At 53.2% G+C, this 27,992-nt stretch overlaps 2 protein-coding genes across 4 annotated transcripts; one reads left to right on the plus strand and one right to left on the minus strand.

Moving 5' to 3' along the window:
- The first annotated feature begins 1,525 nt into the window (after nucleotides 1-1,525).
- Nucleotides 1,526-14,637, plus strand: DDX23 (DEAD-box helicase 23). 2 transcript variants are annotated; one of them, XM_058742940.1, is made up of 18 exons: nucleotides 1,561-1,656; nucleotides 2,123-2,199; nucleotides 5,090-5,298; nucleotides 5,933-6,043; nucleotides 6,942-7,035; nucleotides 7,150-7,215; nucleotides 8,006-8,144; nucleotides 8,419-8,552; nucleotides 8,690-8,802; nucleotides 9,029-9,172; nucleotides 9,274-9,499; nucleotides 9,797-9,942; nucleotides 10,305-10,482; nucleotides 11,230-11,472; nucleotides 11,890-12,041; nucleotides 12,257-12,365; nucleotides 13,154-13,328; nucleotides 13,731-14,637. In XM_058742940.1, the coding sequence occupies exons 3-18, from the start codon at nucleotides 5,090-5,092 to the stop codon at nucleotides 13,952-13,954; spliced, it is 2,463 nt and encodes an 820-aa protein (XP_058598923.1). In that variant the 5' UTR covers nucleotides 1,561-1,656; nucleotides 2,123-2,199; the 3' UTR covers nucleotides 13,955-14,637. The 2 variants fall into 2 exon arrangements, with proteins under 2 accessions (XP_058598922.1, XP_058598923.1); XM_058742939.1 differs by lacking the exon at nucleotides 2,123-2,199 and having other exon boundaries at nucleotides 1,526-1,656.
- Nucleotides 14,638-15,469: 832 nt separating this feature from the next.
- On the minus strand, nucleotides 15,470-27,910 carry CACNB3 (calcium voltage-gated channel auxiliary subunit beta 3). Of its 2 annotated transcripts, none has more exons than XM_058742942.1 (13): nucleotides 27,762-27,910; nucleotides 20,588-20,710; nucleotides 20,249-20,371; nucleotides 19,687-19,802; nucleotides 19,395-19,459; nucleotides 19,161-19,180; nucleotides 18,882-18,962; nucleotides 18,621-18,679; nucleotides 18,341-18,450; nucleotides 17,887-18,038; nucleotides 17,589-17,684; nucleotides 17,312-17,461; nucleotides 15,470-16,853 (listed from the first exon to the last, which is right to left on the minus strand). In XM_058742942.1, exons 1-13 carry the CDS (start codon nucleotides 27,801-27,803, stop codon nucleotides 16,539-16,541), a joined length of 1,452 nt encoding a protein of 483 aa, XP_058598925.1. In that variant the 5' UTR covers nucleotides 27,804-27,910; the 3' UTR covers nucleotides 15,470-16,538. The 2 variants fall into 2 exon arrangements, with proteins under 2 accessions (XP_058598925.1, XP_058598924.1); XM_058742941.1 differs by lacking the exon at nucleotides 27,762-27,910 and adding an exon at nucleotides 24,346-25,099.
- Nucleotides 27,911-27,992: the final 82 nt, after the last annotated feature.

Raw genomic sequence — 27,992 nt, forward strand, 5'->3', positions numbered from 1 at the left:
AACTTGAACAAACTTCATCATCTTCCTGGGTCTCAATTTACTCGTCTTTAAAGAAGAGCAGTAGCCTAGAAATTAGGGGAAGACCATGGATTCTGAAGTTAAATGAACCTGGAGTTGAACGCTGGCTTCATTCTTTTAACTGTGTTGCCATTGAAGGCATAATTAATCAGTAAAATGATGGTAATACCCGCCTCATACTGTTATGAGAAATAAGTAAAATAAGTAATACAAGTTAAGTGACCAGCACAGAGTTGGGCACTCTATTGAATATTCTCAGTAAACACTAGTAGCTGCTGCTCTTAAAGTCTACACCTTTGGTCTGTTAGTTTAAGTTCCATTCTGGGAGTGGAGAGCCCTCCAGTGTTCACTGCATGCATTACATCTACTAGATCTCAGACCGCCTTTCCCTTCGGATCTTTCTTTAGGGTAAAAGTGGTTAAGTGCAAAGCTGCAGAGTTCTAAGAGCAGAAACGCTTTTCTTCCAGGGTTACTTTGGGCCACTGTGGGTGATGTTCAGGGTTTTAGAATTGTTTGAGTCTATCCTGAGGCTCTGTTTGAAGAGAACTGAACATACATTCGGAGGGAAAAGCCAGACCTACAGCCACGTGGTACTGAAACCAAAAGGCTGATGATGGGAAAGTGGGAAGGAAGAGGACATTAGACACTGATACCTATCTAAACCGTCCTCTATAGAAGTGGCAAGGTTTGGGGTTTCTTTTGGGGGTGGGGGAAAAGTGGGGCTGGTGAATTAAGAACCACAAGAGCAAAGAGAAACAAAGTAAACATACAATTTGGGGTAAAGAAAACTCTGTGGATCTGAGTCAGGGCGGGGGTGGGGGCGCTAGGTGGAAGAAAGAAGCAAAAATATGAAGCTAGCCCCGCTGGCCAGATTCTAAAGGGCAAGAAAAGGAGAAAGCCAGGGTCCTATTAAGAATGTTGAGAAAACAGATGCCATAGCCCAGGCAATACTACCCTTCCGGGAGGGCTCTGTAATCCAAGTATGGACTCATTTTGAGTTGCCACAACAACTGGGTATTGTGCTTCCCGGACAAGGTTGCTAAAATGTCCTTCTAAATTCCGGATAGTCCCACACAATGAATTGTCCTACCCTCAATCTGAAATACTAGGCTACTCCTGTAACCTAACCTTTAGTTTGTCTGCCTGTAAAGTTGGGCTAATCTATCTCACAGATTTTTATTTTATTTTTTTTGTAAAAACGCTTTTCCACAAACGGTCCAGTATTTGTTAATGCAGTTGCTTGTGATAATTAAGCGCTACTGATATCTAAGGAAGCCCTTAAGTTCCTTCGTCGTAAGCCACGATAGTCTAGTAAAACCAACATATTCCAGGAGGACTACGTGGCGAGAGAACCTTTTGCTGGAAGCAAACCCACGGAAAACTCTTTCTACCACAAACTCAGATGTTTGGCGAACCACATTGCCCAGCAGACCCCGCGGCCGGGGTTGGCCTTCGCGCGGTGCGTTGTGGGATTAGTAGTTCCCAGGCTTTTAATGTCTGCCCGCGCCGCCAGGTACCGGGAACTCACCTTCCCAGCATGCCGCGCGGCCGCGGATGCATCTCGGCGACCAGGAAACGGGAAAGATGGCGACTGTTCGGCGACGTTGAGGCCGCGTTGGGCGGTTCAGACTCAGAGTGGTGAGTCCCGAACGATGGAGGCGGTTCCCAGGAGCTTGCAGAGAGGGCAAGAGTTGGGGAACGGCGATGGCCCCTGTCCCCGGGACGAGGCGGGGAAGAATGCCTCAGGGTAGGGGCATGAGCCCAGAGAGCTCTGGCGGGCTGGAGTGAAGGGGCGCGGGCCCCAGGGCGGAGTGTTGACTCCTGGAGACACAGGCCAGGTCCCTGGACGATCTTACGGGCCAGACCTTTGCCCATGAGCATAGCACCTGTGATACCCTCCCTCCGACTTTATTCCTTCATGTTTTGAGTAAGCCTTGCTGCAGCCAAACTGGAACTCTGGCTTTTCTCCCAGAACCAGTCATGCTTTCCCGCCTCTGCGCCTCCTGTATTATTTCTTTTGCTAGGAATGACTTTTCCGCACCCTCAATTACACATCTTCAAATTCTACCTATACTTAAATGCTCAAGAGCCACTTCCTCTACAGATCTTTCCAAATCTTCTTTGCAAATGAAAGGAAACTTCTTTGAATTCCTATAATACTTCATCTGAGCCTTCATCTTGGTAAGTGCCACATACCCTCTATTGTTCTGTAACCTTTTTTTGGACAGGATCTTCCTAATTTCCTTTTGTAATTCAATACGGAGTCTAGCATGGTGCTTTGCATATAGTAGATGCTTGATAAATACTTAATTGGATGTAAAAGAAAATATGCCCCTACCCTACAAGAACTGAGGAACTCAAAGACCTGGAGGTTTGCAAGGAAGGCTGTTGAGAAGCGATGAGTACGGTGGGCCTGGTTATCTGGCCCTTGTGATAAGTAGAACCTGTAATAAAAGTTGTCTATATTGTTTCCTTATCCTCACTTATTCTCTTCGAAACTCACTCCACTCAGGCTTCTACTTCCTCCATGCCATCAGAACAGCTCTTGTCAAGGTCACCAATCATCTCCATTTTTCCAAACACAAGGGTCACTCTATCTCCTAGCCTTTTTCCACCGGCACAGTTCATCACTCCCTCCGTGAAACACACTTTTGGCTTCTGTGATGTCATCCTTAACTTTTTTTCCTCTTTCTTAATGCTGTTGCTTTTTTCCAGTCTTCCTCTCTGGCTCCTTTGCCTGACCTCTAAATGTTACAGTGTTCCAGAGCTCAATCCTGGTTCTCTTTTATTTCTTTCTTTAACTATAGTGCCTATTTAGGTAATACTATTTAGTGTCCCATAGCTTTAAAAGCCATGTATACAGTGATGACTCAAATTTTTGTCTCCAGGTTCTTCTGAGTTCCAGAATTGCATTTTCAAAATGAAACTTTTGGTTTTCTCTTAAATCTCTTCCTTCCCCAGTCACTGCTGGTCACTAATGGCATCGTGAACCATTAGGTCAGTCACACCATAAATTTAGGAGCTATCTTTGTGTCTCCTCTTTTCCTTTCTCCCTTCATCAGTAAGTCCTGTCTGCTTTGCCTCCAAGTATATCCTGAAGCTCACTACTTTCCATCTCCATTGCCACTTTCCTAGAACAAGCGACTGTCATCTGTTGCCTAGACTGCTGGTTCTGTTTCTACTCTTGCCTCCCTATTATTTTCTTTCAAGTCACCAAATTCTTTAAAAATGTAAAATTAGATCACATCACTCTCTGTTTAACACCCTTTAAGGTTCCTGTTGTTGTTAGGTTGAAATCCAGGTTCCTTTACCTGGGCCCAAAACACATTTCCACGGTCTGACTCCAGCCTATCTCTCTGAACTCACCTTAAATCAGTCTTTCCCCCGGGTCACTGTCACTCAGCCACACAAGTCTGTTTTTAATTGGCAAATATGCTGCGCTAGTTCTTACCCCAATGCCTTAGTACTTGTTGAACTTTCTACCCCATAAGATCTTTTCCCTGATCTTTGCAGGCTCTCTCTTTCCCATCATTCAAGTCTCAGCTTACATGTTACCTAAAACACTCTTTCCTGAGCCCTCTCTCACTTGTTCCTACCTCTCCCCATCATATCCACCCTGTTTTATTCTATTACTTCTCATTACTATTTGAAATTCTCTTATTCTGCCCATTATGCACTTCATTGGAATTTCAGTGTTATGAGATCAGAGACTTTGTTTTGTTTACTGCTGTATCTCTAGCAGGTAGAACAGTTTCTGGTGCTTAGTGAATATTTGCTGAGAGAATGAGTGATGTTCAGAGAAGATACCTCTCTTCTGGGTGGTTTTCTTAGGGTTCGGAGTAGAAGAGACATAAGTATAATTGCATTATGTACTGCTGTAGAACATTTAGTCATTTCTCAGACAATTGTGAGATAAGATGAGAGTGCTACTTGTTCACTTTTCTTTTCTTTACACATTCTCCTTTCTTAAAGGATATGGCAGGAAATTACATGGAAGGGAGATTGTACGTGAAAGTCTGGGGAACTGATATTCCAACGGAACCATTTGGGGGTAAAATAAGTTCTGAGAAATGTATCCTGAGTGTTAGGAATGGATGATGATGATAGTGATGGGGTAGAGGTGGATTCAGACTTACTGTCATTTTAGCTCCTGGCTGAAGTGGATTTTGTAGTTAGAAGGACAGTTGACAGTGTGACATGGTGTTCAGTGTCCCCCCCAGGCAGGAGGGGAATGGAACAAATTCCTTCTCAAACCTTTCATAGGACTGGGTAGTGGTCAAGGCTCTATGAGAATCTGAGTAGGGAATGTCAGTCAGCAGTCTGTGACCTTTATTTTTTGGTACCTATCTTTCTTTTCTGAAATAATTATAGATTCACAGTAAGTTGCAAAAAAAAAAAAAAATACATAGAGGTTCTGTGTACCCTTTACCAAAGTTTTTCCCATTGTATAATGAGAAGTACATTTCTTTTAATCTGAGTGAAAGTGAGTTTGTTTCTCCGTTTAAATTTAAGTTCTCCATTTAAATTTAAGTTCTCTTTTCTCCACTTACAATTTAAGATTGTAATCCCAAATCTCAAAGGTAACTCTTTTTCCTCTTTTGAGTTTTCTTTATGAGCTCAAGGGAACTTACCTCCCTTAGCCATTTATGCGTTGACTGATCCCAGTGGGCTGGCAGACTGCTAAGATAAGCAATACAGGATGTTTCTAGAGGTAGCTAGTATACTATGCATTCGCTAACATTTCTTTTCATACTCTTACAGTCTAATTATAAAAATAAGATACATCCGTTATATACTTTTAGAAATGAACGTATATGTATACAAAAAGGGATCACAGAGGGATGGTATAGTATAACAAATAAGAATGGGTCTCTGGAGCCAGAGTGCCTGGCACTCTGTCACCTACCACCTGTGTGTCCTCAGGCAAGTTACTTTATATACCTGAGCTTCCATTCTCTCATCTATAAAGTAGGCATTCCAGTATATCTACCTCATAGGGTTGTTTTGTGATTATATAAACAGTTTAGAGTAGTACATAGCACATAATAAGGATTTCTCTTATCCATGACAGATGGCAGGAGAGCTGGCTGACAAAAAGGACCGTGATGCATCACCTTCCAAGGAGGAAAGAAAGCGATCTCGGACTCCTGACAGAGAACGGGATAGAGACCGGGACCGGAAGTCTTCCCCATCCAAAGACAGGAAGCGGCATCGTTCAAGGGATAGGCGTCGAGGAGGTAGCCGTTCTCGCTCCCGGTCCCGTTCCAAGTCTACAGAAAGGTAAAGTAACTTTGTATGTCTATATGGGAAGGGAGAGTACATTTCACACTTCTTCATTCTTGGTTCCTCTGATGCCTGCACTATTAGGCCACTAGTCTTTCACATATTTCTCTACACCTAGTGACCCAGCAGCTCTTAAAAGTTAAGAGGGAACTTGTAGGATGAAGGTCCAAGTGATCGAGGAAGATAGTTTCTCTGTTCACATAGACTATGGCCTATCATTCCATTAATGCTTAGCAGTACAACTCAGATCTAGACGACTTTCTTAGAATTCCCTCATAGCTTCTCCTAGAGACACATTCCCCAATTTATAAAGATGCTGCTTTGTGGAGAAAAGAACATAAGAGGGACACCTGGGTGGCTCAGTCGGTCAAGCATCCGACTTTGGCTCAGGTCATGATCTCATGGTTCGTGGGTTCAAGCCCCGCATTGGGTGGGCTCTGCTGACAGCTTGGAGCCTGCTTCAGATTGTGTCTTTCTCTCTGCCCCTCCTCCTCTTCTGCTTGCTCTCTCTCAAAAATAAGTAAATAAACATTAAAAAAAAAAAAAAAAGATCATGAGAACCTTCTTATGACTGCAGTGAACCTGGATACTCTGGAAATCTCACACGATTTCTTAAATTTGCCGTCTTTAGAGAGCGAAGGCACAAAGAACGAGAACGGGATAAGGAGCGTGATCGGAATAAGAAGGACCGAGACCGGGATAAGGATGGGCACCGACGGGACAAGGACCGTAAACGATCCAGGTACCTGAGGGAATGGGAGCGGGCCTTAGGAGAAAGCCTTCCTCTCTGCCTCTGAGCTGGCGCAGGCCCATAGGGTAGTCAGTTGTTGTGGTAGTTACTGCAGAGCTGTCATTTTTAGAAAGCACGTATCCTTAGAAACTATAGCCAGTTACTGAAGCTGCAACAGTTTGAGGGTCAGTTTGTTCTTAACAGTTAGAAATTAGTTGGAGAGGGTTACCAGCCTACAAAACAGTCCCTTAGTTCCATTGGACCATTCAGGTGTCCACCCAAGATAAACAACATGTATTTCTTGGGATAGCTTAATGCCCCAGTATCTTGACCTCATTCCTCTGGAAACTCTGTATGCAAAGTTTTTATTAGGCTCTGAGTATGCAGGTTAGGATTCAGGGCAAAGAACACATTTCCCATAGCAAATACGGGGGTGGGGGTGTTTGAGACCTCTTGTAGATTGGGCTTGTAATAGTTGTGGGGAAAGAATCTCTGCACAGGTAGGAAGGAAGCATGGGGAGGGAACACACAGAACAGTACCTGGAAAGGGTGGATGGTGGGGGACCTTGTCGACGAAATTCATTGTGTATTATAAATGAAGCAGGATTCTTTTTTTCTGATGCGCACCTGCTATTTGGAAGAGAGATTTTTGCCCTCAGTAGTGAAGGCAATCTTGTGAGACGAGATTAGTCTTGGAAAGGGAGATTCAGGTAGAATGGGGCCAAGACAGGCCCATCATTAGGTTTCAGAGCAGGCAGAGTGACCAGGCCGGCAAAGGGAGCTTCAGGGCATGATGGATGGCCATAAGCCAGTCTTGTCGAGTCATGGGAAAGCTTCTATCCTCTCTGTGGCTCAGCCTGGATGAGGGCAAGATGGCGATATGGATCTTTCCTGTTTCTTTTCCTTAAAGTTTATCTCCTGGCCGAGGAAAAGATTTTAAATCTCGGAAAGACAGAGACTCTAAGAAGGATGAAGACGATGAACATGGTGATAAGAAACCTAAGGTAAAGGAGAGGAAGGATTTCTCTCATCTTCCTCTTCAGTTCAAGTTCTGCATTATAAATCTTCAAAGGGAGAGAGCCTTTATGGACTGAAGTCCTATTTTTTTTTATCTTTAGGCTCAGCCATTATCCCTGGAGGAACTTCTGGCCAAGAAGAAGGCTGAGGAAGAAGCTGAGGCTAAGGTGAGAACTCGAGGGTCTGTGTTAGCTGGCCGGGCTGCTATAATAGAACGCTGCAGGCTGAGCGACATAAACAACAGAAATTAATTTTGTCACAGTTCTCGAGGCTAGAAGCTGGGATCAAGGTGTCAGTAGGGTGGTTTTCTTCTGAGGCCTCTCTCCTTGGCTCGTGGGTGGATGTCTTCTCTGTCCTCACATGATCTACCCTCTGTGTGGACATGCCCCTGGTGTCTCTCTCTGCCCAGGTTTTCTCTTACGAGAGAGGAATGGTTTAGGGTCCACTCAAAGAACTTCATTTTACCTTATCACCTCTTTTATTTATTTATTTATTATAAAAATTTTTTTAATGTTTATTTATTATTGAGAGACAGAGCGTAAGCAGGGGAGGGGCAGAGAGAGAGGGAGACACAGAATCGGAAGCAGGCTCCAGGCTCTGATCTGTCAGCATAGAGCCTGACCCAGAGCTCGAACCCACAAACCGCAAGATCATGACCTGAGCCGAAGTCGGACGCTTAACTGACTGAGCCACCCAGGCGCCCCTACCTTAATCACCTCTTTAAAGGTTCTATCCAAATACAGTCATATTCTGAGGTACTGGGAGTTAGGGCTTCGACATATAAATTTTGAGGGGGACACAGTTCGGGCCATAGCGGGATCCTAGACCTATCTGTATTTTCCTGAAGAGGTGTAATGCCTGAGCAAATATTGTCGGGCCCTCTGCTGTCTCCTTATCAATGATGTGATCATACCCTGCTCCTAGATCCTTTGTTTACAGTTCCAATCTATTTTGTAGCCCAAGTTCCTCTCCAAAGCGGAACGAGAGGCTGAAGCCCTAAAGCGACGACAGCAGGAGGTGGAGGAGCGACAGAGGATGCTCGAAGAAGAGCGCAAGAAAAGGAAACAGTTCCAAGACTTGGGCAGGAAAATGTTGGGTTCGTTTTCCTCCCCTGTGTAGCCCTTAGAAGGAGCAGGAGAGGATGGGTTGGAATTGTAGTGTCACTCAGGAGAGCCAGAAACCTGTTTGCTCTGGAGTTTGGAAGAGGGAGGGCTGGGGGAGTTGATGAGCATATCTCTGGGTTACGTCTCCATTTCCCTTGTATTGCAAATCTCCCCCTTCTCATTTGATGTCTGTCGTCCAGATCCTGTCCGTGCCCTCTTTTGTCTTGCACTGAGTTCTTCTGCAGCTTTGCTTTCCTTGGTCTGCAGAAGACCCTCAGGAACGGGAACGTCGGGAACGCAGGGAGAGGATGGAGCGGGAGACCAATGGAAATGAGGATGAGGAAGGGCGACAGAAGATCCGGGAAGAGAAGGATAAGAGCAAGGAACTGCATGCCATTAAGGTGCAGGCCTTGGTTCTGTGCTCATTTCCCCCGCCACACACAAGAATGAGATTTAGTTATTTGGCCATTCCGATCTCTGCATGTGAGATCTGGGTGGGCCTGGAGCTTCATGGGCTTTGCATTCCGTCCCTGGGCAGGAGCGTTATCTGGGTGGTATCAAGAAGCGGCGCCGAACAAGGCATCTCAATGACCGCAAGTTTGTCTTTGAGTGGGACGCATCGGAGGACACGTCCATCGACTACAACCCCCTGTGAGTGGCTTCAGGCCTGTGTGCTAGGTCTTTTAAGGCAGTTCCTGGAAAGAACTGGTGCTACAGAAAGAGCAGTAAGATTCTGGGGTGGGGAAATCGGTAAGCGCATAGTCAGCCAGCTCTCTGGGTGAGGAAAGACCCCAGTTACGAAGGTGTACATATTGGTTCATGTCAGTAGTCCGCCCTTCCCTCCTGCTGCTATAACAGACCCCTGTCTCCACCTCAGATACAAGGAACGGCACCAGGTGCAGTTGTTGGGGCGAGGCTTCATTGCAGGCATTGACCTGAAGCAGCAGAAACGAGAGCAGTCACGTTTCTACGGAGACCTGATGGAGAAGAGGCGGACACTGGAAGAAAAGGAGCAGGAGGAGTGAGTGGCAGGGCTGGGGGTGGTTGGGCAGAGCCCAGAACCTACAGAAAGGAGCTGGAGGAAGGATACTGATCCCACTTGTTCCTCACGTCCCGCTCCAGGGCCAGACTCCGCAAGCTCCGTAAGAAGGAAGCCAAGCAGCGCTGGGATGATCGGCACTGGTCCCAGAAGAAGTTAGATGAGATGACGGACCGGGACTGGCGGATCTTCCGAGAGGACTACAGCATCACCACCAAAGGTGGCAAGATCCCCAATCCCATCCGGTCCTGGAAAGACTCTTCTCTGCCGCCACACATCTTGGAGGTCATCGATAAGTGTGGGTACAAGGTAAGGAGGGACAGCTTGGCCCAGAAGACCTGATGTGTTCCCATGTTCTAGGGGATACACACTTAATTTGGGAACAGAGAGCTTTGTTCCTTTGTTCCTCTGTTTTGTTCCTCTTCTGCCAGGGAGCACTAAGGTGATGCTTTCACTTTCTGGTGGAAGTATTGGCCTTTGGTGACTGTGTTTCCTCACTGTGAACTGCTGTCCTCCTCTTGTGCTGGCCCATGTGCCCACTCTGTCAGCAGTGGCTTGGGTAGCCGGACTCCATCTGTACCCATTATTGTCTCTGGGTCACTGCAGGAACCAACACCTATCCAGCGTCAAGCAATTCCCATTGGGCTACAGAATCGTGACATCATTGGTGTGGCTGAGACCGGCAGTGGCAAGACAGCAGCCTTCCTCATCCCATTGCTCGTCTGGATCACCACTCTCCCCAAAATTGACAGGTGGGGTCGGCAGGTCCCAGTTGGGGTGGGTTTGGCTGGGTGGGAAAGGTCACAGTGGCAACTGAGCGTTTGGTTTTCTTTTTAAGTCTACAGTCAGAAGCCCCCTTCTTTAGTCTGGGTCAGATACTAGGGAATAATTGGATCACGGTATCAAAGAGGTGTATGATTTTGTTGGCAAGGACCACTCCCTGAAGAACTTGGCTGCCCTGGAGTCTCTGATTTTTAAATGAGATCTTTGCATCCTTTTCCCACCACCCTCCCCATCTCCATAGCTGCCCTTAAGAGTGACTTTGTCTTGCTCCTGTTTGTGGTTGGATAAGAACGAAAGCTCACGGAACTGTGGGATGCCCCGTTTACCACAGGATCGAAGAGTCAGACCAAGGCCCTTATGCCATCATCCTGGCCCCCACTCGTGAGTTGGCTCAGCAGATTGAGGAAGAGACCATCAAGTTTGGGAAGCCACTGGGCATCCGCACTGTGGCTGTCATTGGCGGCATCTCCAGAGAGGACCAGGGCTTCAGGCTGCGCATGGGCTGTGAGGTTCGTTCACCTAGCGGGCAGCCAGCCCACTGTTTGAGGGTTCTCAGTTTGGGGGCCGTGTTTCTGGTTTCTGCCATAGACGTACAGTAAAGTGAAGAAAAGGACTGGTTTATATATATGTGCTGTTACTTGTCGAGAACTTAAGAACCAGGTATCGTACTGTGCGCATCATTAATTTTACCAACAACCAAATGAGAGAGAGAGGTGGTGGACCTCCATTGTGCAGGTGAAACTGAGGCTCAGGTCAGTAACTTGCCCAAAGTCACAGCTGGCAATGAGCAGAGCTGAGATTCATACCACACACAGCCTTTGTTGTCACTCACTCTGCCAGACCATGTCAGTGACTTCACATATTGGCTCCTCAAGGTAGAGGAAGAGAGCTTTCGATAAGAAATTTGATGGAGGAATTGAGTCTTTTGCAACTTTCTGGCATAATCCCTTTGTATAATTCTCTCCATGGTTTCCCTTAGTCTCTCTTCCATCTAAGAAAGCTCCTTCTGATTTTGCCTCTTCTGTTTGACTCCTGAGCCTTACTCAGAGACCCTGTTCACTCCTTAAAAAAATCCAAGGTGGCAACAAGCGATTCTGTGCCAGTTCTTAGGAACCTTTGCCGGCAGTCATAACTGCAGGTTGGGGTCCAAGTTCCTCAGCATTGGAGGTCTGTTGTCTGAGCGGGTGGATAGTTCACAGGAGGGAGAAGAAAGGGGTACGTGCTGCGGCTGCATATGTTTCCACTGTGCCCTCCAGATTGTGATAGCTACCCCAGGACGTCTGATTGATGTGCTGGAGAACCGTTACCTTGTGCTGAGCCGCTGTACCTATGTGGTTCTGGATGAGGCAGATAGGATGATTGACATGGGCTTTGAGCCAGATGTCCAGAAGATCCTGGAGCACATGCCTGTCAGCAACCAGAAGCCGGACACGGATGAAGCTGAGGACCCTGAGAAGATGTTGGCCAACTTTGAGTCAGGAAAACATAAGTACCGCCAAGTAAGGCCGCTTCCCTAAGCCGGGAAAAGGGGGCAAGTTGCCAAACCTGCTCTGAGGCCCATCTTGCCCTGGGGGGGCCCACGGTACATTTACCAGCATGTCCTCTGACAGTCCTGGCAGCGGAGCCATTATTGGCTTTGCCCTCGAAAATGGTTCCAAGGCATCATGCTACTCCCCACCATGGGTGCCAGCAAATGCTCTCAGCCCTTCGTGTCATCATGAGATGGAAAATACCTTGGTGAGCAGGTAGTGAGGAAAGAAGTGGGAAAGCAAAGGACACGATTTCCTATGGCAGTGGCTGTTAAAGCCTACTCCACGGCTCGTTTTAGGTTCTTTAGCCCAGGCTACGCTTCCTGTGGTGATGGAGGATATGGCGGTGCCTGCCTGGGCCCAGGGCTGAGCTTCCTGTTTTCACAGACAGTCATGTTCACGGCCACCATGCCCCCAGCGGTGGAGCGTCTGGCCCGGAGCTATCTGCGGCGACCCGCTGTGGTGTACATTGGCTCTGCAGGCAAGCCTCATGAACGTGTGGAACAGAAGGTCTTCCTCATGTCAGAGTCAGAAAAGAGGTATGGGGGCGGCTGGGCCTGGCAAAACATGATGGAGAAGGCGCTTTTTTCTGTATGAGGGATGATGGAGGGTGAATGTTCTGCCGTTCTAAAGAGCTGCGGTTTGCTTGTTCGGGACGCCATGGGATCGAAGGTCCTGGAATTGGTGTTGGTAGATCAGAGTGTGCGTCTCAAAGGTCTGCCTCTCATTTTTCTCCTCTACCTCTTCTCCCCAGGAAAAAGCTGCTGGCGATCTTGGAACAAGGCTTTGATCCACCCATTATCATTTTTGTCAACCAGAAGAAGGGCTGCGATGTTTTGGCCAAATCTCTGGAGAAGATGGGGGTATGTCTGGCGAGAGAGAGCCAAGTCCGCTCTCTTTGGTGGGACTTTCTGAAAATAGAGGGCCCCTCTGAGGCTCCTCCTTTCAGTTCTGTCCCATTCTTTAACCTAGGGTTCAAGTCAGGGCCGGAGGGAAAAGGGTGGTGTGACAGGGATGAGGGAACTGGGTCTGTTGTGTGATCCCCTGTCTAGTCCTGCAAGGGCAGCCAGAGCTGCCTTGGGTCTTCCTCCAAGGGGGCCGGGCCAGGGACAGGTTTTGAGACACGCATCCTGGCCGGACGGGAGGCTGTAGAATAGTAGATCAGAGTTCTTTGTGTTTATAGATGTATGGGAAAGTGGGTGGTGCATCACGAGGGACATGGGGGATTGGTGTCCTTTACTCCTGCTACTGGTGTTTCAAGGGTCCTTAAATGTCTTGGTCCCTGCTTGCCGCTCTCATCTCAGCCTCATTCTCTCTTTGATGACTTCCCGTCTATCTGGCTCCGCGCCACCTGCCCCCCAGTCGCTTTACCGTTATTACTATCACTTTATTTTTACTCTCTTTCCCCTCTCACCCCAGGGCTTTACCTTTGACCTCACTCTGTCTGCCCCTGCCGCACCACACCCTGTTCTCTCCCGTCCCTTTCTCCAGCTCACCTGTTCTCTGCTTGCTTCCAGTAGCACTCGTTCTCTCCCCCTCCTCCTTCCGCGTCTGCCCTGCTGCTCTGCAGCCCTCCCTCACGGTCTCCACTCCCTTCTGTGTCTTTCCATGACCCCACTGCTCTCTTCTCACCTTGCCGTTGTTCCAACAGTACAATGCTTGCACGCTGCATGGTGGAAAAGGCCAGGAGCAGCGAGAGTTTGCACTGTCCAACCTCAAGGCTGGGGCCAAGGATATTTTGGTGGCTACAGATGTGGCGGGTCGTGGTATCGACATCCAAGATGTGTCTATGGTTGTCAACTATGATATGGCCAAAAACATTGAAGGTAAGTGCGGGCGGAAGCAGCTTCCATCCAGGTAAAGGGGGCCTCCTTGTCTCATTCCACTCGAAGCCGGAGGCTCTTGCTGCCATTCCTCACAGCTCCAAGTCTGGGATTGCTTGTCCTGGTGGGAAGAGCTCTGCTTTTTATCTCCCATGGGTTTTGTCCCAGCACCGGGGACAGCTCTGTCTCCGGGGTGTGGGCCGCTTTCAGTCTGGGTGTGGCAGGTTGATCCCCATCGTTAGTGGTGGAGAGGGCACTGTGGGCGCCGCGGGGGTCAGGCGGCGGTGGGGGGAGGTGGGGGGGGTGGGCGGCGGGGTATTGACTGCCCTCGGAGGTGTGTTGGGGTGGGGGGCGCCTTTACAAGTGAGGCCCGGTACCCTCAGTGGCACTCCTCTCCTTCCCCAGATTACATCCACCGCATTGGTCGCACGGGACGAGCTGGCAAGAGCGGTGTGGCCATCACCTTCCTCACCAAAGAGGACTCCGCTGTGTTCTATGAGCTGAAGCAAGCCATCCTGGAGAGTCCGGTGTCCTCCTGCCCCCCAGAGCTAGCCAACCACCCAGATGCCCAGCACAAGCCAGGCACCATCCTCACCAAGAAGCGCCGGGAAGAGACCATCTTTGCCTGACACGGCACTCTTGCCGTCAGTTTAAGGGCATGTTCTGAAGCCTTTTCTTCGGGATCCTTACGTCTCTTTCCAGGTCCTCACTCTTATGGGGCCTTAGGAAACAATCAGACTCCTCGGCCCAAACCCTCAGGTCTGAAGGCCCGAGCGTGGGGCTGCAGAAGGAGAGGAAACTGCTGTAGGCGGCAGGGAGAACAAAGGACACAGATTCTGGCCTGGCTCTGCCCCTCTGGAGGGCTTTGGGATTGCACTGGGCCATCAGCTCTTGCCAGTCGTGGGGGCAGCCGGTTGGCACTGCCTCACAGACTGAACAAAAACCTGGCCGCCACGACGGTACCTCTTCGGCTCCGACTTGACTGCAGAAGCTGCAGCGGTGTCATTGCCCTAGGTGACCCCAGGGGATCTGGCACTGTGAGGATTATGGACCTTGGACTCTGTCATTTTGACAGCCGTTTGCCCTTTTGGATTATAAAACCAGTTGAGAGCCTTGTTTAGAGCTGTGCACGGCCCCTGTGCCAAGGGGTGCTGTGCACTCTGGGCATCCCTCACCCAGGGAATTTTTTTAGTAGCTGTGGGGACAGGGTGAGCTGGCTGTGTCCATCTTGAAGTCACTGAGTGAAATTTCTGTTTTTTATTCTCTGAGAAGATGAGTTTGTATGTTCTGAGAATAAACACATAAAGATGAAGGCTGTGTCTGATTCCAGCTACAAGCATCTCCTGGGTTTTCCCTGCTGCCATGGGAGATAGGAGGACAGCATTGGGCGCGGTGGGCTGACTTGGGAGATGAAAGAAAATCGCATCCAGAGAAGCTCCTGGGGCCTCAGCTGAGAGCCTGAATCTACAGGCGGCCAGTTGAGGGGAGATGGAAGGGCTGCAGGGTCGGAGTGCATCTTGCCTGCCTGCTGTAGCCTCCCTTAACTTGTAGTCCTGCCTGCCCGCGCGCCCTCTGGGGAGCTTTGCACAAGGGTGACGATGGAGACCGGTTGTGCCACACCGGCAGGTGGGGCCCAGTTGTGGCCTGTTGTGGTGTGCCAGCGGCTGGATGGCACTCAGTCTTCAGCAGCTTTGCTGGTGGCTCCCTGGTGGCTGAGCCCGCTGCTCACGAGAGGGGTGGAGACGGGAACTAGGGGCATTAAAGAGCGATGAGCTGGGGCCCACGGAGGAAGGCTGTGGGGAGAGGGCTGCAGAGCTGGGCAAGCGCCTGGAGTTCAAATTACAAATACTCTTGGGTCTTTTCGACCCGAGGCAGGGACGGTGTAAGGCTGTGACTAAGCCTTTTCTTCCTCGCCTCCTGGAATAGGTCCCTTCTGTGCTGCTGAATGTTTTCCTCCTGGTACCTGGGCATGAAGGGGCTGCCCGGGAGTGCAGTCCTTCCCGCAGCTCTGTCCTCGTGCCCTTCCCACTCAGCGGGTCCTTTGTGAGAGAAAGGAGGCCGGGATACTTCTCTCTTCTAGACTTGGCCTGCGCCGTGAGGAACCTGGCCACCTGAGCCGGCGGACACAGAACAGGAGCCTGAAGGACTGTGCATGGTATTTATTAGAGATGACAGTGAGGTGGGGGTCTTGTGGAACATGCTCTGTAGGTCACACGTTAGAGCCATAAGGCAAGGGTAGTCGGGTAGACAGGGCCGCTGGGGGCTGTCCACTGTGTCCTATCTCTCCCCACCTAACCCTAACTTAACAAGCAGCAGCTATGAATCAGCGAATAAAGTCGGGGCCACGTTCCCCAGGAGGCATGAGGGCCAAGAACAGAAATGACAGGAGGCAAGAGCAAAAAATGAGCGGGGCGAGGAGGCCCCTGTAGCTGTTCCATACGTCCTCTGCTATACACACTCTCCCTTCCCAACCCCCCAGTCCAGGTTGGCTCCTGTCTGCCATTCGGGGTGACCGTGTTCCTGGTCTCTGGTCCCGTCACGTGTTGAGAAGCTTTCCCGACAGGCGAGGAGAACCCTTCCCTGCAGGAGCTTCGGCTGTGAGGCCTCTGGCCCCAGCCTAGCCGGCCTGCTGCTCCAGCCTTGTGTCTGGATGCCCCACTCCAGCTGATGGACGGGAGTGCCACCCTGTCGGGCTCTGACTGTCTCACTTCTGATGTGTGGCAGTGAGGCGAGTGGAGGACCTAGGACCCCAAGCACAACCCCTGAGTGCCTCGACTGTCGGGACTTGGGCCTGCTCAGGGGCCTCGTTTCTTCCTCATGCCATGCTGCCCACACCCACCCTCTTGTCACTCTGAGGGGGCATCCCTTCCCTGAGTCTGGTGGGAAGGCCCCTGCTAAGGGGATCCTGGCCTGAGGGCACTGCCGGTGGGGCAGCTTCTTGTGCAGGAGAGGAAGGTGCCGGGGGTGCAGCACACGCAGCTAGTACCTGGAATGGGAGCCTACGGGGGTCACTGTGCCCAGGAGGTAAGGGGGCTGGATCCCTGCTTCTCCCAGAACCTTGGGACCACAGGCAGCCCTGGAGCTGGGGCCGGGCAGGGGGTTGTGGGGGCTGAGCCTAGTGCCAGCCTAACGCCAGTCTAACTCCAACCTGCCTGGAGTGGGCACCCCAGCCAGCTGTGCCTGTGCCTGCCAGGGTAGGGCGGCAGGAGGCTGTCAGTAGCTGTCCTTGGGCCAGGGCCGGTTGCGCTGCCAGTTCCGGTCATTGTGGTTGTGCTCCGAGTCCTGGGCTAGGAGCCGGTCTTGGGGGTCGTGCCCGTTAGCACTAGGCAGCCCCGAGGTGTGTTGGCGGTGAGGCTGGTACAGGTCCTGGTAGGCGTCCGCATAGTCCTCCTCCAGGTGGCGGGAGCTACGCTGCGAAGACCCTGTCCAGGCTTGGCGGGAGCTCTCGCTGGCCTCGTCTGAGGGCATCAAGCTGTCCCGCTCCAGCGGCGAGTGCTCCTCGCCGCGCTCCCCCAGCAGCTGCTGGTTCTGGGGGCAACAGGACAGCTCTAAGTAGGCAGGGCAGACCTCGCCTTGGCCTCCCTCCCACCTCTAACTGGGTGGGAGCCGTTCTGCCCCCTCGACTCTCAGTTCCTGGATACAGGAAACAGTGCAAGGAGGGAGGGAGAGGCATCTTCCACGTGAGACATGGAAAACGGGAGCTTTTGACTCCTGCAAAATTCAGGCTCTGCTGTCAAGACAGACTAAGGTAAAGAGAGTGTTTCTTTTGAACCCAGAAAAGTAACCTCTGATTACCCACCTCACTGATTTATTCCCTCTCTCATCAGGAAGTTCCTTCCCCCATCTGCCCTGGCTCTGTATAGCACAGCTGAGTTCTCCGATCCTTTGGCCTTCAAGCTGGAGGCCAAGGACAATCGCCTGGGCCAGGAGCAGGCAGTACTTTGGCGGGTTCAGCCTGAGCACCTGTGCCCACTGCAAACGGGTACCTGAAGTCCGGGGATGGCACTGGGAGGGCCCAAAAGTCCAGGGCCGGGGGCCGGGTGGTGGGTGGCCCTCCAGTAAACCTCTAGGTATTCAGCCAGGTGCTCACACGCATCCTCCAGCTGGTTCTCATCCAGAATCACATCAAATGACTCCTGGGGAAGAGAGGGAAAGGGGGAACGTTGGCTGCCTCTTGGTAGCAGCCCCCCCCCCCCATCTCCCTCACTCCCCCGCCCTGGAAAAGCTAGAGTGGGCACAGGAGTAGCTGACCCAGGCACTCACTGGTGGGCACTGAACCAGCTTGTCATATGCCATCATCTGTACAGTCAGGTGCTTCATCTGTGACTTCCCCCGGGAGCGGATGAGACGCTGGAGGACCTGAGGAGGAAGGGCAGGGCTGGGCCTAGAGAGAACCCCGCATGTCCCCCACTTGTGCTACAGCATCAGCAGCAGGTGAGGATGATTCGGAAGGGGGCAGCAGGAAAAGGGAACTCGGGAGCTCTCGGGCAGGGATCAGGCAGAGGTGTACCGCGTTCTGGGAGGGCAGCCCCGTGGGCCTCCTCCATCGCCGGTGAGGTACCTTTGGTGAGGATACTTTGACAAAAACGATGATGGGGGCCAAGGAGGTCTTGGCCAGCTGTGCCGGGTGGTTGATGGTGTCGGCATCCAGCACTACCAGCTGCAGCGATTTTGCCAGCTCGAATATGCGCTCGATCTCACTCTGTACTTCCGCTGCGGGAGGGGGCAAGTGGGCCATGACGCTCACCGCGGGGCTCCACCTACTTCTTAGTCCCGTGGGGCCGTGGGAGCGCTCCGCGGTGGTGGACGGGAAGGAATTGGAGGGAGAGGGTATATTCATCAAGGTGCAGGCAGGCAGTGAAACGGGGAACCGGGGAGACTGGGGCGGTTCTTGCCAGTCCTGGGGCGGGTAGAGAAGCTGGGCAAGACTGCAGGTGCCGGGGAAGGGAGAGGTAGGAGAAAGGGTCTCACTAAGGCTTGAGTGGGTGGAGAAGCAGGAGACCGGGACTTCTCACCAATGCTGGAGCGGGCGGAGGAACGCTCAATGATGGTCCTCTTGCCAGGATTGTTGAGCACAGATCGCTTTGCCAGTGAGAGGTCAGCTGTGACGCGGGTGATGGAGATCCTGGGGTGGCGGTGGAGAATCACAGCCCACCTCTAAATTCCAAGCCTTAGGCTTCTCCTTACCCAGGTCCCGCTGAGTTTCTCTTTAGAAAAGACCTTGCTACAGGCACCTGGAAGGAGATAATGATCTTCCCCCTGGTTCTCATGCCACCTGAGGCCAGAACAACTTACCTGCCATCAAATCTATGTTTGAGGAAGTCGAACAGAGCCTTCTGCATCATGTCCGTGACCTGGGTGGCAGGGGTGAGGGGAAAGGCATGGGATTGACTGGGGCCCTCTTGCACAGGGGCAGCTTCCCTAGGCATGGCCCTGGAGCCCGCCCCCTCCACACACAGACCTGGTGGGGGCAGAACACCCCTCCCACTGTCCCTGTGGTCTTCCCACGGCAGGCTGGGTAGAGGCAACCCTTTGGGGTCAGGGGCCTTCTCTCACCTCATAACCTTTCAGAGAGGGCCCCACCAACACCACAGGCCGCATGGAGGGCACCACATCATATGGGGGAACATGTTCTGCCTGCAGAATGGACCCGAGGTCAGGCAAAGCCATGGCCCTGTCGCCTGCCCTATGCCTGACTGGTGCAGGGCAGATCCAGAAGTTCTGGGCTCCCTCCCCTCTCTGTTCTCTTGTCCTTCCAATAAGGACTGCCCAGAAACCTGTCCCCACAGCCATAAGCCATGAGCCCCCCCAGCCCAGGTCCCTTCCTTGACTCACCTGCTTTTGCTTCTGCTTGGCTTTTTGGAAAAGGAAATAAAAGATTAAAGTTGGTGAAGGGGGAAAAGCCCTGGGGGCATGGTATTTATTCCCTTCCCCAACACTGGGTTTCTCCGAGCTCTTTTGGTCCCTCCACCAACCCCCTCCCACACAGCTCACCTGGGAACAAGCTCCCTTTCTCCCTGTGTCTTAGTTACCCACCTACCCAAGATGGGTGGGTTGGGGGGAGGCTACCTAGAGATGGCGGAGGGGAGCGTCGGTTGCCAATGTCACTCAGGCTGGAGGGGTTCCCAGATCTCCTGAGAGCAGAAAGGGAGGTCAATAAGCTTCCGTGTGAATGCATTTTCTACACATTATTTCACTGTCGTATACATTTCCTTACATCTTAACTAGCGAGGGAGGCGCACGTGTGTGACAGGTGTATTTATGCGTGTTGGCTTTCATATTTGTGCGGTGTTAATGTGTGCTGCGGGTAAAGTACATGTGTCTGGGGGTACATTTATTGAGTCACAAACCCTGCTCTCACCTGGCCTTCTGCTCCTGCTTGAGCCGGATGCTCTCCAGGCGCTGGGGGCTGGGGATGAAGGCAATGTCCCCACCCTCTTTCACTAGCCTCCCGATCCACCAGTCATTGCTGTACTTCTGGGGGAAGGGGCGGTGAGAGGAGGCGCCCAGGCCTCAGTCCTGGCTCTTCAATGTGAAGGAGCCAAGGAGGCATTCAGAGAGCGGTCTGAGGAAGGCAGCAAAAAGGAGGAGGGCAGGAGAAGGTGCCAGAGGGAAGGGCAGCCAGGTTTGAGCCACCCAAGATTTCAGTGCAAGGCATCACCGATGTCACAGGTAACCTAAGAGGCAACTCATCTAACTGCTCACTTTACACGTATGGAGACTGAGGCCCAAGCCAGGTCTCAGAAGGATGGAGGCCCTGGGGACTGGGTTGTAGATATGAGGGGCGTATGGGTATGTGTTCTGGATAAGAGCTGAGGAGTCTGGGGACCTGTTTATAGACTAAGACTGAAGTAGGAGGCAGGGGAGCTAGGGCACGAGCAGGGGGATTAGGTGGCTCCTCTTTGGGGGTTGGGGTTGGTCACCTCTTTAATATGCAGAAAATCTTTGGCCTCAAAGTTGACTCCAGAGCCCTGGACTGGGCACTCCTCATCCAGTACGCCACAGTAGCTGACATTGGTCCTCACAGCAAATGCCACAGGTTTGTGCTAGGGAATTTGGCCATCAGTGCAAATGAGGGGAGCCTCACAGCACCCCTTTTAGTTTCAATGCCCCATCAGTAGAGGGCGGAGGCCCCAACAGGACGCCCATGACACACACACTCTTTCACACTCATGAGCATCCTGCCCACTGACCCCTGGGGACTTAGGACCCAGTACAAGTTTCCACCCAGCCCAGCCTAGCCTGCCAGCCCAAGTTGATACCTTGGCCCTTTCAAGCTGCTGCTGAGCCTGGCTCTCCACTTCCCGCCGGGCACTCTCCCGGTCCTCCTCCAGGGAGACGTCTGAGTCCAGAGATGGGCGGCTGGTATAGGAGTCGGCTGAACCCTGGCATGGGGGAGAGGTTGAGACCGCTGGGCACTACAGGCATCCTCTAAACCCTACAGCAGAGGCTCCACTGGCCCCAGCCTGTCCATGTCCGTGCTGGACCCCGGTGGTCCCTCTCATCTCCCTGAGAAGGGCCCCAGTGCCTCTGGGGCTGCAGGAAAGCCAGCCCAATCCATACGTGCTAAGATTGGGGCCCCTCCCCACAAGCCCATTAATACTGCGGCTCTGAACAGAGCCTTCACTTTCCTCCTTCCTCCCTTTCCTCTCCTCTACCCTGGCCTCTGGGGCAGAGTGAAGGGAGACGTACTGCAGATGATATATTGGAGACGATTCTGGATCTAGGAGACCCAGCCCTCTTGTTCACATCAGCCTGCAAAGCATCCTGGGCCTTATCCCTTTAAAATGCGTGGCAGCAGTACAGTCAGCTGGGAACAGTCAAGAGACACTGGTTGGCGTGGCACTCTCTCCTGGGTGTCAGGACAGAGCCATCTACCCCCTTCGATCTCCTCTCCCCAGGTGCCTACCCTTCCAGGGTGAAGAGGAAGACACGGTGCTGCCAACTCCTGGAAGTCACTTCCTCTCTCCCCACCCCCACTTTCTTTCCCCTTACACCTGCTGGGGCAACTGGCCAGGTGTGGGCAGCAAACAAGACAGACTGAGAAGGCAACACAAAGCTGTGTCCCTGGGCCCCAGTGAGGCTCAGCCACACCATCTGGCCTGTATCTCCCCAGCCCTTCCCCAAGGGGATATCAGCCCTGAAGGAAGGCGCTGTCAGTGCCAGGCAACCCAGCCGAGGACCCTGGGGATGTAGGGACAGGGTCTCTAGTAACCTGAGCTGGGAGAGTCTCTGAGTCCTGCGAATAGGAAGGGGGTACGTTTGGAGGGTTGTAGAGGTCACCAAGAGGGAGACGCGCAAGTGAGGAAGGAAAGCTGGACCTTAGGACAGGAGGATAGAAGTCAGGATGTCTGGGTTTCCCTGTCAGACTAGGGGAAAGGGAATCTTTTGTTTTCTGTCTCAGTCTCCACTCTTTATGATCAGAGGCTTGAAGCGGTATTTCCATCAGTTCTGAAGTACAGGTGGCACAGATAAGGTAGGAGTCTGGCTAAGGGGTCCATGTGGGAGTGTGTGTGCGTGTAGGTTTTAGAATGTTCTCAGGCTGAGGAACATTCCTTCAAGCTCACTGTGCATGAGCACTTACAGAAGGCAGCAGAAGCCAGAGTCTCAGTGGGGAAGACAAACTCACGTACCACCCTGCCCCTCGGCCCCAGGCCCAGCATCGGCAAGAGGGCTGGTCAGCTTGATATCAGCCCGGAGCCTTGAGCCTAAGGAAACACAATGTCTGTGGTAGATGGAAGGCATGAAGAGAGCACAAAGGGAAAAAGTCTTTCATTTTACAGAGGAGTAGAGTCTGCCTGCTGTTCCCTATCTCTCTTGAGAACAAAATAAGGCTGGCTTGGCAGCAGGAGAAAGAGTGGCTGAGCCTCAGGAAGAACCTTTGTGCTGTCAACAGAGTGGGGGGGACCTCCTTTCAGGGGTCTTGGGCACAGGAGACAGCTGTCTAATGCGAGCAGGGACCAATGGGAAAGGAGGCAAGAGGCAAGGCGGGATGACAACTCACTTTGATGAGTAGGTATCAGATGCCTTCTAGATGTCCAGGCCTGTGCAGGAAGAGGATTCTGACCTTTGTTCCACAGGCTCTAGGCCTAATTTAGTAATCTTAATGTCCCCGCCTGGAACATCTGGGTCACCTGGCCTCTCACCTCAGAATGGGAATCATAGGATCTTCCCCTAAATGTTTAAGGAGTTGTGCTCACGATGGAACCCCCTCTCCATTATTCCCAAGTCCTCAGAGCAGGACCCAAGGATGGGTGCATCCTTCGTGCCCTGGTATCACTTGGGAGGCCAGGGCTGCCCTGCCAAGGGTGCTCTGGGGTCTTGCCTCCCCCACCCCCTGTTATGCCAAAACAGCCAGAGGCCCAGTACTTTGGAGCTGCCAGGAGTTGGCACAGTGCCCTGGTGGTGCCCCCCTTGCCTGGTGAGTGTGTGGGCAGGCTGCAGCTCCACTCTTGCCTGGCACGGGGGAAGAAGAGGAGGGAGATGAGCCGGTGGATTTATTTAGAGCCTGATCTCCCTCCTACTGCTTCAGAGGGGGCCTCAGGGAGAGCAAGGAGCCAGGCAAGAGAAAGGGAAGCGGGGGGAGGGTGATCCAGGAACCAGAGAGGGGTGGGGAGCCAGCAAGGGGGTAGCAGGCTGCCCCCAACACATCCACATGTCAGTCTTCACCTTGCAACAGCCCTTGCCTTCTTGCCAGGGACGGGAAGAACCTTCTAGGGCCCTCCAGCCCCTCCGAGAGGTTCATTCTCAAGCTCACCTTGGCACCCTGGGCCATGCCAGCTGTCCCTTCAACTGTCAGAAAGAGGTGTCCACCAGAGCCTTGAAAATCATCTGCTCTAGCTGCAATGTAATTAGCCCCAGAGGCCCAATGGGGAACTGGGCCCAGCAGGAGCCCAGTCCCAGAAAAGGACTGAGAGCTGCCTATCCTGAGCCCTAGAACTCATGTATCGTGGGCCTGGCAGCAAGAGATGGGAGAAAACCCAAATACTCCCCTTTTGACCAGAGTGCTCTGCCCTCCGCACCTATCGGGGACCCCTTCCAAGCCATCTAGTGGTCCTCTCCTAAGGAGACCTTCATGCAGCGTGTTTCAGAGAAGGGACAGAGAAGCTGCTGCCCATCCTTGCCCCATCTTTCCAGGCACTCTCCCTGCTCTCTGAGCTCCGGGAATCACTGCCTAATGAGCTGATTTGTCTCAGTGGGTCAGGAGATAAAAGCAAAGAGGAGAATTAAATATTTATCAGTTGCCTGGTTCTCTGAGCAAAGAGCTTCCTCTCCATCCCCAGGCCCTCAGCCCCTCTGGCCTCACCTCTAGGCCCTCCATGCTGAGCAGGCACTCAGGAAGCCCACTGCTCTGAGGACGCCCCAGCAGGAGGCGTGGAATGGATGGGGCTCAGTCAGCTGGCCCACCCATGTGCCAGGTGCCTAGTTTCCAGCCTGGGAGAGAAGCTGTGCTGCAGGCAGGGTGAGGAAATAAGGCAATGCTCAGGGATGGGCAGCAGAAGGGAATAATGGAGGTCCTCAAGTTTATGATCCTTTTGAGGCTGGTACCTGATTCTCTGTTATCCCAGGCTCTCTAAATTTGTCCTTTACTTGAAGCATAGGTCTGAATTGTCCTCCTCCCCCAAAGCCTCAGCTTCTCCAGTAGCTGTTGTGTTCAGACCCAGTCAATCCTCCTTTGGGAACTCCAGACACTGCGTGTGCCCTCTCTACAGCCTCTATGCCCTCAGTCTCCAGCCCTTCCTCCCTCTACCCTTTAGTCCTGGGCTTCGGGGCCACCTGCTCGAGCCTTTCCCCCACACTACCCCCCGCCATGCGCACACCCGATACCCCTCGGTCTAGGACTGGAGTCCTGGGGAGCTTTGGGCATGGAAATTCATCTCCCCACTTTTCAGGAGCGCCCCCCCTACTGGCCCTGCCCCTCCACTGAGGCGTTTTTCAAAGTAATGAACGGGGGAAGGGTCCAAGGGAGAAGAGGAGTCACCCCAACTTCCCCACCCCCACCCTCACCGTGGGCACTCACCGCCTCCGAGTCCTCAAACCCGGGCACGTAGGAGTCGTCATACATGGGGGAGTCCGGGCTGGGGGGAGCGCGCGGCGCCGGGGGCGGGAGCAGCCCGGAGGCAGGGGCGAGGACAGCGGGCCGCGCCCGAGAGATGCCACCGAGCCCCGCAGCCCTGCGGGCGGCGGCGGAGAGCGAGAGAGCGCGAAGGAGAGAGCGAGCCGCGAAGACCAGCTGCTCGGAGCTCAAATCACCGCTCCCCCCACCCCACCCCCCCAAACCCTGCCGGTCCCACCCCGAGCGCGGCTGAGGAATCTGGCGCCGGCTCCTACAACAATAGTGCCCGCCCACCTGACCCCCTCCCCGGGAGCAGGCGGGGGCGGCGGCGGGGGGCGCCGGCCACCCGGGGAGCCCGAGACCGGGCCTGGAGAGGGTGGCCGGCCGCAGCCGGGGAGAAGGTGGGTCCCCAAGCACCTATGGGGCAGAGGGGCCGCGGGGAGGAAGGGGAGGAGAGACTGCGGGCGGGGCGGATCTAGGCTGGGAGGAGGCGGGGCGAGGAGAGATGCGGAGACAGAGACGCTCAGCAACCCAGGAAATACTCCGCCGGGAAACAAAGGGCTGGAGCGGGGGAGGGGAGGGGGCGCGGAGATGGGACCCAAGCCGTGAAAGCCGAGGGCGCAGGTGGCTTAGAGGCCGGAGACAGAGAAAGGAGGGATCGAGGCAGAGAGAGAGGAAAGGGGGAGACAGGAAATTGGAGAGACTGGGGGAGATCGGAGAGGCGGGGCGGGGGCTGGGGACGGGCGGCAGAAGGGGGAGGGGCCCCAGGTGAGAGGGCCGCGTGTCCAGGCCCTGGCGGCCCAGAGACTCCGAAAGAAACCCCCGCAGTGGTACTGGGGAGGAATAGGTTTGGCGAGCCCAAGCCAATGCGTGAAAGTAGCCCCTACCCCAGCAGGTGCTCGGGCTCCTCCCCCCCCCTCCCCGGCCCCCCGTGCTGGGACCCTGGAGCAAAGGGCCACGTCGCCCAACCCATGCAACTGGGGTTTTGGGTCCGACCGCCCCACACCTGTTGCGCGATTAGATTCCATCCTAGTCTGGCCAGGACTGGGTGGGGGGGGGGGGTTCCCTTGCTCGCTTCCTTGCCAAGGACTGTGCCATGCATTGCCAAGGCATCCGTGGGAACTGGGGGAGGGAGGGGCTGTTTTAGGTGAGCCTAAAGGGAGGGGGAGAGAAACCGGAGGGTGGAGGTACGGGGATTGGCGGGGCTGGAACAGAAGGTGGGATACCGGCCACACTGGGGTTGGGAGGGTTAAGGGCAGGAGTCACTAGTGTAAGGCCAGATTCCCTCCTTAGAGAAAGGATGGGGGTGGGGTGGCCGGGATCCTGGTTGGAGCCACAGTACCACGCTGTACCAGTTTCCTTCCAAGGAGAACTGAGATGTGAGGTTAGAGACAGAGCAGCAGCCCTTATCTTGGATAAACTTCCCCAAAGATCCACCCATTGGAGCTCCCTCCTTTCTTCCATCTCCTGACCAACATTATTCCTTTGAATTTTGATGGTCTACCTGCCCTAACTCCACCAAGAGGGGGATGTGAGATTTAGAAAGAGGGTTTACACTTGGAGCCTTTCTGGGCTCATTCCTTCTCCAGTCCCTGTTTCTCACACCCAGGAGGGTGAATCAGGAAATCTGTTCGTTGCTTTACCTTCCTGAGCTACAGGGGAGTCAGAAAACCAAAGCTGACCCAGTTTGACGAGATCTATGGGAGAAGCATTGCGCATGGGAGAGAGGAAGTCCACCTAATCCAACTGGCTTCCCCATTTATGTCAAGTTTTCATGTTCCACTGACAAGAAAGAAGGAGAGAAGGGGCCTCATCTTAAGACTATCTTTAGTCTGCCTTTAGTCTGTCTGCCCCTGTGAGTGGTGCAGCCCAGCCCTGCTTAGCATCTTCCTGCGGCTGGATTTGGCAGACAACTTTGTTGGAGCCCTACAAGCTGGCCAGGCACTGCTGGGGGAGGCCGTTGGCTTTCACAGTTCTCTCCTGAGTCCAGCACCGTTTGGGGATTGGTTATACGTTGGATTCTCTGGTAGTGCCAGTTCCCAGACACTGTCTTTTCACTTCTGTGCCCCCTCTTTCTAGTTCCTCAGAACTCCTTGTCTCCTCCTCTTTTATTCTCTGCCTCTTCAGTTCCTTCTGTTTTTTCCAGAAGGGCAGAAAGGAGCCATGAGGTGTGAAAGAATAAGACTCTCAAGGCGCTCTCTCCTGGGTGATAATTCCAATGACGACAGCTGCTGGGGCATCTGCTTCTCTTCCCATCCCTGGATCTACTCTCCTGATCTCTCCTTTTGTGACTCTCTCCGCCACCAGGGGGTCCTGGGGATTGTAGTTACACAGCAGACCTGCCATCAGTGTCACTCCTTCCTCACACACCTTGTTGTTTTCATCCCCATCTGGGACAGTGGTGTCCAAGTCTGCTTCTGAAGCATGAGTTGCCGTGCCAACCCCCCCCCCCCCCCCCCAGGAGACGGTTTCAAGCTTTCATACCTGGGCCCATCCCTTGGGTCTTACAGGAGCTTGAGAGCCGCACTCTTTCCCTTATCTCTGAGTCGTTACTCAATGCCCCCTTGCATCTCTTATCTCACCCACACCTGCCTGCTCCAGTTCTCATGCCAACTTCCTGTCCTGAAATAAGACATGTGCCTGTCAGTATCTACGTGGCCCCTAACCTCTTGTCTTTTCCAGGGGTGAGCACAAGAGGAGAGCTGAGGGCAAAAAAACCCCAACCCAACCCAAACCAAAACAAACAAACAAAAAACGGTTTCGAGGATTGGAGAAGAGGATTTCTGCTCTCCTCCCTTGTAGGAGAGAGCTGTTAGGCTGGTAGCTGCCTGGCACCCAAGGTATGGAAGCAGGGCACCGGGGAGAAGCCTGAATAACCAAGTTTGGGAGTGGGAGTACTTGGGAGCCTCCGGAATACATTCCAGCTTCTCCTGTAAGTGCACCAGGAAGGTGGCAGATCCTAATCCCTCTGCATTGAATGGGGAAACTGAGGCAGGAGCCAGCACCTCTGGGAAGTCCTTCTCCTCAGCAGTCTTTAAGATGGACCAAGCCCAAACCCCCAGCATTCTAGCTGCTAGGCCGCCCTCAGGGAGCCTGGAGAGGGGCACCAGGGGAGCTTGGTGAATCCCTCTTATCTCCGTCCTTTCATCTAGCTCCTTTTTTGGCTCCCCAGGCAGTCTTCCCCTCCCGTCCCAATCCCAGTGCTTAGAAGCTGCCAGCTCTGACTGCTCCCTCCTTTCTTGCCCGCCTCTTCCACCCTCAGCCTCACCTCCTCGATCTTCCTCCCTCCCCATCACTGCAGTCTCCCCCAAATGAGGGCCCTCCTCCTAGCTTGGAGTGGGGCTCTCCACCCACCCACTGGGGAGGGGGCCCGCGTTTACCTCATTCAGCAGGAAGGTTGCACTGGAGTCAGAAAAAGACATAGACCGGGCTAGCGGTCTTTCCCCCTCCCCCGGGCCAGGGGCTCCGAGGCGGGAGCAGGACCCGGGCGCTGCTCTGCACACTGGCTCCCGCCCGCACGCCTGGCCTCGCCCCACGCCCGCCGGGCTCGCTGCCGGTTCGCGTCCCTCTCCGGGTTCCCTCCCCCTTTCCTCCTCCTTCCCTCCCTCTCC

Source organism: Neofelis nebulosa, chromosome 8, assembly GCF_028018385.1.
Source record: "Neofelis nebulosa isolate mNeoNeb1 chromosome 8, mNeoNeb1.pri, whole genome shotgun sequence".
NCBI lineage: Eukaryota > Metazoa > Chordata > Mammalia > Carnivora > Felidae > Neofelis > Neofelis nebulosa.

What these genes read in the sequence shown, in the direction of transcription:
- DDX23 (XM_058742939.1), top strand. Translation starts at nt 5,090, where the DNA reads ATGGCAGGAGAGCTGGCTGACAAAAAGGACCGTGATGCATCACCTTCC. An exon ending in ATGGTGATAAGAAACCTAAG is followed by an intron (nt 7,036 to 7,149) that starts GTAAAGGAGAGG and finishes TTTTATCTTTAG; the next exon opens with GCTCAGCCATTATCCCTGGA. An exon ending in AGGAACTGCATGCCATTAAG is followed by an intron (nt 8,553 to 8,689) that starts GTGCAGGCCTTG and finishes GTCCCTGGGCAG; the next exon opens with GAGCGTTATCTGGGTGGTAT.
- CACNB3 (XM_058742941.1), bottom strand. Translation starts at nt 24,390, where the DNA reads ATGTATGACGACTCCTACGTGCCCGGGTTTGAGGACTCGGAGGCG. An exon ending in GGTTTGAGGACTCGGAGGCG is followed by an intron (nt 20,711 to 24,345) that starts GTGAGTGCCCAC and finishes CCCCCATGCCAG; the next exon opens with GGTTCAGCCGACTCCTATAC. An exon ending in CCAAGCAGAAGCAAAAGCAG is followed by an intron (nt 18,963 to 19,160) that starts GTGAGTCAAGGA and finishes TCCATTCTGCAG; the next exon opens with GCAGAACATGTTCCCCCATA.